Here is a 12,556-nt window from a genome sequence, read left to right as displayed (position 1 = left end):
GCCTCTTAAATGTTGCAATTGTACCAGCCTCCACCACATTCTCTGGCATCTCATTCCATACACGTACCACGCTCTGTGTAAAAAAAGTTGCCCCTTAGGTCTCTTTTATATATCTTTCCCCTCTCACCCTAAACCTATGCCCTCTGGTTCTGGACTCCCCAAACCCAGGGAAGAGACTTTTGTCTATTTACCCTATCCATGCCCCTCAATTTTGTAAACCTCTATAAGGTCACCCCTCAGCCTCCAACGCTCCAGGGAAAACAGCCCCAGCCTCTTCAGCCTCTCTTTATAGCTCAAATCCTCCCATGATCCTCAAGTTCCCAGTCAAAGATCTGCCCATCTCCACTCGCAATATCAGAACCAAAATTTCATTACTTCCAACACTTCGGTTGCCCAAACTCTACAACTGAACTCCAAAATAATTTCTCCTCCATTTGCACAAAAGAAATCAAAGCCAAGCTAGAATGATGAGCAATCTTTAATTGTTTGCCAGTCTGTACAAGAGAATGAGTTTATTTTTTCGACTCCTCTTCCTTAGACAGAGTCTTGATGATCTCTTCCTTCTTGGCCTGCAGGCGTTCTTCACGGCGTTTACGAGCTTCCTTGGTCCTCGTTCTGCGAGCTTCAGCCTGGTCACTGTAACACAATTAAAAAACTCCAGTCAACAATTTGCTTTGGAGCTTTTCTTACAAAGGTTACATCATAGCAGCCATGATGTGGAGGTGCCGGTGTTGGACTAGAGTGGATAAAGTTTAAAAGAAAATCACACTACCAGGTTATAGTCCAATAGGTTTATTTGTAAACACAAGGTTTGGGAGCGCTGTTCCATTGTACGATAGCCAGAGGTGCAATAGTTACCTGACGAAGGAGCAGTGTTCCGGAAGCCTGTACTCCCAAATACAGAGGAACCTCGATTATCCGAATTTCAGATTATCCGGCAAGATTGCAAGGTCACGATGTTTGGCTAAACTGTGTTATCCTGCATTCAATTAACCAAACGCAATACACCCCACCTGTGTCATTTGGATAATCAAGGTTCCACTGTAAACCTGCTGGATAATAACCTGTTTTATGTGAGATTTTTAACTCTATCATAGCAGGCATTGACTTTATAAACAGGACATCTAATTGTTCGCCTTCGATTCATTCACAGGATGTGAACTTCATTTGGAAAGTGAAATTTTTCTAGTGTTTCTTACCCATCTCTAACTGCCCTTGTGAAGGTACTAGTCAGCTCTCTTGTGTACAACCAAGTGACTTCAAAGGCCACTACAGGGAGCAGTTAAGAATCAACCACCTTACTACACATCTAGAGTGGCACAGTTCAGCAGTGTTATGGTCACCATTAAGAATATGGGACTCCTCCCATCCTTTGACCACAACTCCAGGTTGCAGTCCATTTATATCTTTATGTTCCCGCAGCCCAGGTCAGCTTGGATAGGTTGTTTAGAATAGCATACAATCATAGATCATAATTATAGAATGTTGCACTGATGTTTAAGTCTCCAGTTAGAAAATAGCCAGCTGCATCAGTTAAGAGTACACCACTATTCTACCCCAAGTTGAACTCCACACTGCAGTCTCAATTATAAAGTGATTTCTGCAAAGTACTTACGCCAATAACTTCTTGCGAGCTTTGTCTGCCTTCAGCTTGTGAATGTGCTCCATCAAGATGCGTTTATTCTTGAACACATTACCCTTCACCTTCAGATACAGACTGTGGTACCTGCACGGGCACAATATAAAAACTATAGAACGCTCTCTTCACAGCAATGGCATCAGAACCCAAAATAGGCTGAAGGACACACAACTGACACTGCATTTTATAACACAGCAATCCGAAATGAACAAGGTTTGTGCAAAACAACTTTCGAGAATAAATTAAGGAACAGAACTAGTCAAAACAGTGCTGAAGTGTTTTTTAAAAAATGTATGAGTAAAACCAAATTTAGAAATCAAACACATTACTGTCACACTAATCATAGCTAAAGTGTGAAATTCAACAAGGATTCCAGACTTTCAAATTATTAGCTTCAGCACAGAAAACATTAAGGTACTAAAACTACAAACATACACCAAGGGTCACCAGCAAATCAAGAGAACTTCTAGACACTGAACTGAACTAATCATGTAACTTCTTCACCACCCACATTCCATCTAGAGTTCTAGGCGTGCGTGGCCATCTTTAAGGTCTGGACAACAAGTATGAAGCCTTTTCAGGCCGAGGTAAGGCACAAGGCATGCCAATAAGGGCCACACTGGCCAACCTAGGAATACGTTCTTTGTTTTATGCAAGAATAACTGGGAACACCAGAAAGCATAAACAGCAACTGAGTGGGATGGGCTCACACTTTGCAAGAAAAAAACACAAAGGGTGGCAGTGGAAAAGCACAGCCAGACAGGCAGCACCTGAGGAGCAGGAGAATCGACCTCCTAGGGGATAAGTCAGGAACATGGGCGTTTGTGGTTGGAGGCGGCGGGGGTATGAGAAATAATTAAGGGGATTGTGGGGGAGGGGGGCGTGGCTGGGAAAATGATAGGTGGGCAGTAATTGTGATAGGTCAGTAGGGACGGCAAGAAGGAAGAGGGTGGTGCCAAGTTGGATCTGGGATGAGGTTGGGTGGAGGGGAGATTTGGAAACTAATGAAGTCAATGTTGATGCTGTGTGGTTGAAGGGCACCAACGTGGAAGGTGAGGCATTCTTCCTCCAGTTGTCGGGTAGTTTTAATTTGGCGTTGGAAGTGGCCCAGAGCTTGCATGTCCTTGGAGGAGTGGGAGTTGAAGTGGTCAGCCACAGGGCAGTGGTTGGATGAGTAGTAAAATCTCTGACAGATGTGAAAAGATCCTTTGGGGCCTTGGACGGTTTGAGGGGTGGGGTGTTCTTGTGGGTGCAGGATTTACACCTCTTGCGGCGGCAAGGGTAGGTGCCCAGTCTGGAGTGTGTGTTGGTGGGGTGGGGGATGGACCTAACAAGGGAATCACAGAGGGAATGGTCTCTGCAGAACACAGATAGGTTGGGGAGGGACATATGCTTTTGGTGCTGGACTCCGATTGTAGGTGGTAGAAATAACGGAGGATAATGCGCTATGAGATTAGTGGGGCAGAAGGTGAGGACTGGAGGGGAGTTCTATCCTTGTTGCAGTTTGAGGGGAGGAGTTCAAGGGCGGAGGTGCAGGAAGTGGAGGAGATGCACTGGAGGGTATCACATGGGAGGAGAAATGGCAATCCTTGAAATAGGAAGCTATCTGGATGCCCTGGAGTGGAACTGCTCCTCCCAGGAGCATATATGGCAGAGGCAGAGGAATTGGGATCACATTTTTACAGGAAGGGTTGGGGAAAGGTGCGTCAAGGTAGTTGCGGGAATCGGTGGGTTTGAAAGAGATGTCCGTGTTGAGTCGGTCGCTGAAGATAGGGACAGAGGGGTCCAGGAATGGGAGTGAGGTGTCAAATATGGCCCATGTGACTAAGATCAGGATGTCTGTTTTATGACCATGTCATGAGGAGGCCGCGACCCGTATTTTCTCCCACAGAAGGCATTTGTAAAGTTGATGAACTGGTCACCCTCCATGTGGGTGCACGAGGTGGCGTCGATACAGTCATCACTGCAGTGGTGGAAAAGGTGGGGAATGCGGCCAGTGTTAGGGGCGGCATAGTGGTTAACACTGCTGCCTCACAGCGCCGGAGACCTGCGTTCAATTCCCACCTCAGGCAACTGTCTGTGTGGAGTTTGCACATTCTCCCAGCGTCTGCATGGGTTTCCTCCCACAGTCCAAAGATATGCAGGTTAGGTGAATTGACCATGCTAAATTGCCCGTAATGTTAGGTGGAGGGTTAAATGTAGGGGAATGGGTCTGGGTGGGTTGCTCTTTGGGGGGTCGGTGTGGACTTGTTGGGCCGAAAGGCCTGTTTCGACACTAAGTGATCTAAATGCAGAAGATGGGCTGTTCCACATATCCTATGAAGAGGCAGGCATAGCTGAGGCCTACGGCTACCTCTTTGGTCTGAAGGAAGTGGGAGGATTGGAAGGAGTTGTTGAGGGTGAGGACCAGTTCCACCAATCAAGTGAGAGTGTCGGTGGAAGGGTACGGGTTGGGTCGGCAGAAGGAAAGAAATGGAGGGCTTGGAGGCCTTCAACATGGCGGCTAGATTTGTAGAGGGACTGGATGTCCATGGTGAAGATGAGGCAATGGAGGCCGAGGAAATGAAAGTCACTGAGGAGGTGGAGGGTGTGGGTGTAAAAAAAGTAAGCATAATTTAGTTCATCACTAATACTTAATCACCTAAAGATGCACTGAGCAAACAATGGAGCACTTAAGCGGCGCATTTGAAAAAAGGCAACTCTACAGGAGTCTACAGATCACAAATCAAAGCTTTGTAAAGTTTGAAGAGAAGTTTGCTCGGGGTAGAGATCAGTGAAATTAGGTTCCTGATGTCCTCAAATCCTGGCAAGCCGAAAGAATAATTTCAAATTTTGGGGATAGGTATGATTGAACTACTTTCCTGGTTTTCCCTCCAGCCAGGACAGCAAGCTTATTTTTAACCTGTCTATATGAATATGGAGTGGGAGTTATACAAAGGAGGCTATATAAAGAGTTTTAACTCAAGTTATATGCTGACAATTCATAGTCAGTTACCTGTCGATAGAATCTATTTTTTGCAATAAATATTAATCCCTGTTAAGTTGAGGCCTGCCTTGTGCTTGGTTAATCTGGGCTGAAAAGACAAACTGGTCAATCTCACACATTTTTAATAAACTCTTCAATTTTTGTGATGACCCCAGCAGTAACAGGGTTTGATTTCAGCATGTTAACCCAGCAAGGCGCCACACTGGGAAAACATAACTGATCCTGGCAGCTCTGGACTAAAAAGCATTTAAAGCTGGACTTTCCATCAACTAGAATGCAACCGTGGCTCTCCAGATTAGAAATAACAGCGTGGGCAAGGCAGAAGCTGACCAAACCTAAGCTTTCAGATTCAGTGAGGGCTGATTGTTAAGTAACCTTACATGTGGCGATCAATCTTCTTAGACTCCCTGTATCTGCGAAGCAGACGCCTCAGAATTCTCATTCTCCTCATCCAGGCCAGCTTCTCCGGCATGCGGGCATTAGCAGTACCCTTTCGCTTACCTAATCAGTGACAGAGCACAAAGTTCATGGGAAGAAAGGTGCAGACATTGGAAAGAGAAAAACTCAAAGGCCGATTCCTATAATACAATGTGAGGAAATGGGGAAGACACTCAAAAATCAGAGTCTGCAAAGGAGGCACCTGTAGTGATTACTTCAGATACCCACAGACTGGTATAGGGCACAGAAATGGCAAAGCCACAGCTCAATTTGCATTTGATACTATAAAGGATAATAATTGATCTTGATGCATTTGAAAAGAATGGGAGTTGGAACAGCGACAGCAGAAGGCATCATTTGCCCATTTCAAAACAGTGCCACATTTTAAATATCCCATCTGCAATCCAAACTTTCGGTAAAGACTACCCTCTGGTGGCAACAAGTTAAATTTCACCAACTCAAAGCAACCGTCAGAACTCAGTTTCACGTGGCAAGAGTGAATTCACTAATTAAATCTCAAATACCAGGATTAACTCTGCTCTTAGACACAGGACCATGGGATCTTTTATACTGACCCAAGGAGTTATAGGGACAGTCCTGACATCTCATCCAAAGGCGACAATGCAGCACATTCTCAAATATATATTTTTAAAAAATCATAACACCAGATTGGTGTTGCCCCAAAGCACTCACTCCTCCAGACCCACACTCTCATGCAGACCCTCTCTCACTTTAGAAATAGAATCAGACTGATCTAACATTGGGAGACAGTCAGATTTTAACTTCACACCTTCAATGCATTACCTGAGCTAAGATGACACCCATTGTTAAAAGCTATCTTGAGAGTCTATCTTCCAAAAAAGTTCTGAGATCTATATACGAAGGAACCAAAACTAACATGGTCATTCTAAGATGAAAGACTCAAGCTAAATGTGTTTAATATTACATTCCATGACACTGCAATCCAGTTGCTATAAAGTGTGCGTCGGATAATTCTGCTCCACAACCACCTTAAGCAGCAGCGTTTTGAAAGGTAGTGCCTCCAAATAAACCTACTGGATTATAACCTGGCGTCGTGAGACCTTTAAACTTTGTCCACCACAGTCCAACACAGGCACTTCCAAATCATTCTCAAATATAGCACTGCATTGCCAGGCTAGATGTTTGTACACAAATGGTACGTGAACCCATAACCTCCTTGGAATGGAGTGCTCCCTGACGAGACAGTTAACGTGATGGGTAACCCAAAGTAAACGTACTCCTTGATTATTCAGCAGACAGGTATGACATTGCTATTCTAACTTTGCGTTGGAAAGTGAAAAACAGACTAAGAGAAGGGTTATAGAATCATAGAGATGTACAGCATGGAAACAGATCCTTCAACCCGTCCATGCCGACCAGATATCCCAACCCAATCTATCCCACCTGCCAGCACCCGGCCCATATCCCTCCAAACCCTTCCTATTCATACACCCATCCAAATCCCTGTTAAATGTTGCAACTGTACCAGCTTCCACCACATCCTCTGGTTACATTCAGCACAAGGGGTACTCACTGGTTAATACTTGTAAATCCAAATGGCGCTGTGAAATTAAAAATCTTCCATCTATAATTGCTACAATCCACCCTACATTCACTAAAGCTTCCCAAACCATGGAGTGGGGACGTACAGGAAACAGATCGCTTAACTTAAGTGAAACTTGAAAGGGTTCAGAAAAGATTTACAAGGATGTTGCCAGGGTTGGAGGATTTGAGCAATAGGGAGAGGCTGAACAAACTGGGGCTGTTTTCCCTGGAGCGTCGGAGGCTGAGGGGTGACCTTATAGAGGTTTACAAAATTATGAGGGGCATGGATAGGGTAAATAGGCAAAGTCTTTTCCCTGGGGTCAGGGAGTCCAGAACTAGAGGGCATAGGTTTAGGGTGAGAGGGGAAAGATATAAAAGTGACCTAAGGGGCAACTTTTTCACACAGAGGGTGGTACGTGTTGGAATGAGCTGCCAGAGGAAGTGGCGCAGGCTGGTAAAAGTTGCAACTTTTAAGAGGCATTTGGTTGGGTATATGAATAGGAAGGGTTTGGAGGAATATGGGCCGGGTGCTGGCAGGGGGACTAGATTGGGTTGGGATATCTGGTCGGCATGGACGGGTTGGAACGAAGGGTCTGTTTCCACGCTGTGCATCTTTATGACTCTTAAGACATTTTTATTCCCTGTAGTCAAGATAAAAGCATTTTATTGTTACCAATGCCCATGTGTCGACCCTTCCTCCGCGCAAGGGTATTCTTCCTGCATCGAGCCCGTGAGTGTACAGTCACTGGCTTGCGGATGATCAGGCCATCTTTAACCAATTTTCTAATCTGTTGACCTGCAGAGGTAGAAGAAAGTTTGACGCAAACATGAATAACCGTTCCAATAATATACGCTTGAGAAGCAAGTTTTAACAGAATAAATGATCTAAAATGTAGATTCTCGAATCAAATTGTAATACAACAGTCAAGTTAAAACCATTCTCATGTTACAACTGGAAAAGGCTGATCATCAAAACCAGATTAAACCTTCAAATCAACAGAACATAGAACATTATAGCACAGTACAGGCCCTTCGGCTCTCAATGCTGCGCCGACTTGCGAAACCAATCTGAAGCCCATCTAACCTATACTATTCCATTCTCATCCATTTGTCTATCCAATGGCCATTTAAAATGCCCCTACTACTCAGAGTAAAGACACTACCTCTGACATCTGTCCTATATAATAATAATGTAGCCTGCTCATTACTTATGACAAGACAAATCACCATATTTCACAGGAGAAGAATAAGACAGACCTTTAAGCAATATGATTAGATAATGCTTTTCACATCATTTTCTAAAAATCTAAATCATTGTTAACCTTGCTTTGACAAACAATCACAATGAGATAAATTCCTGATGCTCAATTTTAGCGACATTACTCAAGGGATAGATACTGAGAAGAGGCCGGGACTCCCTGCTTTTCCGAATTAAGCAATGCACCTTTAGCGCTGACTTCAGCAGTGATTTTCTCTGTACTTTCTTTGCAACAATTATTCCTCACATAGAAAGTTACAAGGTCATTCCTGTTCTTAAGAGAACCGATTGAGTAAAGATCTCTGTTATGATGATCCTAGCTGACTGCATGAGACAGATTCAAGAACAAAATCCAACTTGATAAATGAGTTTTATTGATGCAATGTGTCAAGCACCAAACATATCCATTTAAAGCTACCAATGTACTTTTAAAAAAGAAACAAATTGTATTACACAAAAAAGAACAAACTATGATGCACTACCCGAGAACTGCTTGAAACAGTACTGCTAGAAATACAAGAAAAATCCAACCCTTTTACCTCCACAACACAAACTCCAGAGGAGGGCCACCAGGTTAAGACTTTAGCTCCCTGAACCTGGTTTCCTCATAAGCAAGAAGCCAAACTTTCAACAATAATATCATGAACCATCATCAGATCTCAGTTATGACAAAACCCTTACTTACGGGAATTGGCGTTGGCAATCTCATTTGTTTCATTGGGATCCAGCCATACCTTCTTCTTACCACAGCGCAGAACGCTGGAGGCAAGCCTCTTCTGAAGCCTGAGCATACTACAGATCAAAAATAAAATCAACTTCTTCTTAGATTTCTAAACACTGATTAAGCATCGTTCCCTAGGCAAATGATGTAGCATATTTTAAAATAGCAGTGAGTTCCAGGCTATGGCAATACTATTAAATTATAATCCATCCCATTGTCATAAATTAAACCGATCCCTGAGCGCCCAAACACTAAATAGCAAACTAAATGCCAACAAGGGGCTGCACTTTTGAAATGAACAGCAGGACTTTGAGGGGGATTTTAAGGAATGCTGTTCTTTTAATAAAAAAGCAAAAGGGTGTTGGAAGTTGAGAGTGCACTGTCTGGGAGTGTAATTGAGGGGGGGGGGGGGGAACCATACAACTTTAAAAGGAATTGAAGGTACACGTGAAATGACATAACATTTAAGGCACTGGGTTTAGTTCTGGAAAGGGGGACTAGTATAATGTGTTTTTGACAGAACTGACTTGATGGACTGAAGGGCCGCTTGTGTACAGTAAGATCCGACACAACTGAAATGAAGTAATTATTTAAAATTGTATAAAATGGGATATCAATGCCATTTGGAAGTGGCAGAATAAGTTTCAAACATCATTTGAAGTATGCTCAATCTTTGGTTTTATAAAGACAGCACAAGACCAAGAGGATGTTGGAAAAGGCAATAGAACAGAAGGCAGGGTCACAGAGTAGACAAATAAGAGTCAGAGCTCAAAGGCAGAAACATGAAAAGAAAATTCAAGCCAATGTTTTAATTTTATTACATTACAAAAACAGCTTATGTTTCACATTAAGTAATATCATTTCCAATGTCAAGGTTAATTTCATGTTATTTATGCATCTCACTAGTAAGAATTTTACAAGTTAGAGTCTCAATGTCTTAGCACAGAAAATTGTGTACACAGGTCGTTCTGTTATATCGCACATTTCATCAGCATGAATTGGCCATAATGCAATTAACAGATTGTGGATATTGTTTGGATAACTCAAACTTTCTGCTGAACGGTGTGGTGATTTTCTATTGGTGATCTTCGACAGCACAATTTCCTACAGCGCGAGGTTGCAGAGGATCACAACTGTCGCATTAGAGCAGAACAACCTGCAAGGAACTTTTAAGTGTCAATCATCTCAGCAGTCAGAAGACTGACTACCATGGACAGTGCACTCGGGTCCCCTTCCAAAAGCAGCCAGCTCTCCATGAAAACTCCAGAATGGTAATCTAATATGCAGTAAATGCCATAAGATTTTTGTCAAACACATCTCAAGAAATGGTCACCCCAGAGTTGCAGGTGATAAAGGAGTCAGCAATTGTCAGTCAGAAATGAACAATTCATGCAGGATCCCTCAACTTATTTTCAGTTTTGAAAAGCAATTAGGGTGACAGCCCCTTGGAAAAGTAAAGCAAGAATCAAACCCCTGCCACCAACGGCACGATTTGGTTTAGAGGACAGAGGAGTGCTTCTGTAGCCATAATCCTGGTGCTTGCATGTTATGCTTATCCATGCTACCAGAGTTAATGACATCAACTGGCTATAGGATATTCTAAGGCAGTGCGTGATTCTCACTGGAACAAAAGTATTGAATCCCTTTGAACAGTTTGGAGGTTTGTAGAAAACAAAGACCATCCAGATTAAAATCTCAATATTACTGCCAATACATGTTAGTGAGAAAAGAAACATGGTTCAAGCTGTATAACTTTATTCAAATAACGAGGAGCTAACAGCTCGCCATTGCTTCCCCAGTAGCAATTCCTTGTCAAAATTGAAGTTGGCCCTCCATTTAAACAGCATCCATTGTGTATCCTCCGATGAACTAGTAGAACCATTTGAAAGCTGACAATGCTGTACTTGGTCTGATGACTGTGACCTGAAATACTTCAGCAAAATGTCTCTTTTCAGCAATCATTGCATATTAATTACTTCAATATGCACTGGGCTGACATTGTGCACAATCTTGGATACCACACTACAAGAAGAATCGCCAAGATCTGACTGATGGTGCAGAAAATAGCAGAACAGCAAGAACACAGGACTGCAGTTACATAAAGATGCAAGCCACTGGGATTTCTTTCCTCATGCAGAGAGGATAGCTTTACACGCTTTAAATTGTAAAAGCTTTGAAAGCATAAAATAATTGTAGCAAAGCCATCAGTAAATCTGTAACCCACTGAAGACATTTAATGAGAGATCATTAACCTGAAACACAGTTTCTCTCTCCCAGGTACTGAATACCTTCAGCAGTTTCTAATTCAGATTTCCTATTATTGCGCATGCAATGACGGGGTTTGCAATGTTTTAACTAAAATCAGGATGATGGGGTTGAGAAAGAGATTAGAGTTACATTTGTTAAACTGAACATAAGGAGGTGGAGATAACCTGAAACATGTTTGGAAGGTACCAGACCTTAACATATGTTCATAGCATTTTACTGTGAGTAGTATGAGTGGTTAATCAGTGAGGTTAATCTGTCCACATTATTACAACAACTAAAGTTATCCTCCACATTAGTGACAACAGATGAAAGTCTGGTCAGAGCAACCATCTCCTTGGCCTTTAAATGCTTTTTTTTAAAATCAAGGGCAACCTGATATAGAAAACTGAGAGATAATGGGTGTAGCAGCTATTGTCTTTTTACCAGGGTGGAAATGTCAAATACAAGGGGCCATAGTTGTAAGGTGCGAAAGGAAAAAAGGTTAAAGGAGGTGTACAAGTAAAGTTGTTTACTTGAGAGGGGGTGATAAGTGCCTGGAACTTGCCTCCTTGGGAGATGATAAAAGCACAGGGGACAGCAGCATTTAGACAGACACAGGAACTAGGAGGGAAGGGGGACATGAAGGTAGGTGGGATCTGTTTAGAATGACATCATGGTCGGTATAGACACGATGGGCCGAAGGGCCTGTTCCTGTACTATCCTGTCAAACAGATTCACCAGAGAAAGGGGAACAGGAGAGAAAACAATGCGATGAGCCAGCACGGGACCTACGGGCCGAACATTCGCTTCATTAAAGGGCTACAGGACCACGGGAAGAGCATCTCCCCACCCCCCACAAGCAAGAGGGCCCGAGCCCCGCGCTCAGGGCCCTCACTCCAGCCCGAGGCTGTGGCCATGCCTAGGCCCCAGGCTCCGGGCCCGGGGGCCTAGGCCTCGCTCTCCTCAACGCCCCCCATTTCACGATGGAGTGGCTAGCGGCCGGCCCTGTGCAGGCCCAGCGCCCTCCCCGGTCTCTCTCTGCCCGCGATCCCCGGTCTCTCTCTCTCCGTCTCCCCGGGCCTCCCGCTCTCACCTCATGGCGGCTCCGCGGTAGAAAGATCGAGCATGCGCACTACCCGCGCCTCATAGCCAGCCGGCGGGAGAAACCAAAATCGCCAGGAAGGGGGGAAATACACCTCATCCACCACAGCCACTTCACTGCGGGAGCCCCTAACCAAACATCAGCATGACATGGATAAGAAACTGTAATTATAAAATCAATAGTTTACTCATTAGATTCCTTTTGCCGGTTGACTGCTTAAATCCTCAACACAGTCTTTCAGAACACCCCATGGCTGGATATGGTACCTTCCAGACCCAGTTTTACGCTTAACGTGATGACGTCGGTGAGTGGAGGGTATGTTGGTTACATGTCAGACACGTGATCCTTACTGATGCCCCAGTTCACTCTCTGCATGTCTGAATGGCTTTAGCATCTTCTGGCTGTAACAAGGGCAGCAAATGCTGGAGAGAGTTGGCACTTCTTTGTTTTGTTTCCTGACTGTATTTCAGCCACTCTGTTTTCAGTATTCTAAACCTGTCTTATGTACAGTTTAGTTTCTGCCTGCTGAATATTGCATTGCAATTCTTATTTTTATTCTGTTCATAGAGTGTGGTTGTCATTGTCCAGCCAGCATTTAT

At 43.7% G+C, this 12,556-nt stretch overlaps 1 protein-coding gene across 1 annotated transcript; it reads right to left on the bottom strand.

The window, feature by feature from the left end:
• Positions 1-460: 460 nt before the first annotated feature.
• Positions 461-11,972, bottom strand: rpl19 (ribosomal protein L19). The gene is made up of 6 exons (XM_043674853.1): positions 11,949-11,972; positions 8,573-8,679; positions 7,303-7,425; positions 5,006-5,126; positions 1,616-1,726; positions 461-636 (listed from the first exon to the last, which is right to left on the bottom strand). Exons 1-6 carry the CDS (start codon positions 11,951-11,953, stop codon positions 513-515), a joined length of 591 nt encoding a protein of 196 aa, XP_043530788.1. The 5' UTR covers positions 11,954-11,972; the 3' UTR covers positions 461-512.
• Between the last annotated feature and the right edge of the window lie 584 nt (positions 11,973-12,556).

This window comes from Chiloscyllium plagiosum, chromosome 33 (genome assembly GCF_004010195.1).
Source record: "Chiloscyllium plagiosum isolate BGI_BamShark_2017 chromosome 33, ASM401019v2, whole genome shotgun sequence".
In the NCBI taxonomy this organism is placed as follows: Eukaryota; Metazoa; Chordata; class Chondrichthyes; order Orectolobiformes; family Hemiscylliidae; genus Chiloscyllium; species Chiloscyllium plagiosum.
The sequence above is the reverse complement of the archived record's forward strand: the minus strand, read 5'-3'. Positions and strand labels throughout refer to the sequence as shown.

Excerpts from the sequence above, each read along its gene's own strand:
- rpl19 (XM_043674853.1), bottom strand. Across the intron at positions 1,727-5,005 it reads AAGAAGATTGATCGCCACAT|GTACCACAGTCTGTATCTGA; the intron begins GTAAGGTTACTT and ends GTGCCCGTGCAG. Across the intron at positions 637-1,615 it reads GCTCGCAAGAAGTTATTGGC|TGACCAGGCTGAAGCTCGCA; the intron begins GTAAGTACTTTG and ends ATTGTGTTACAG.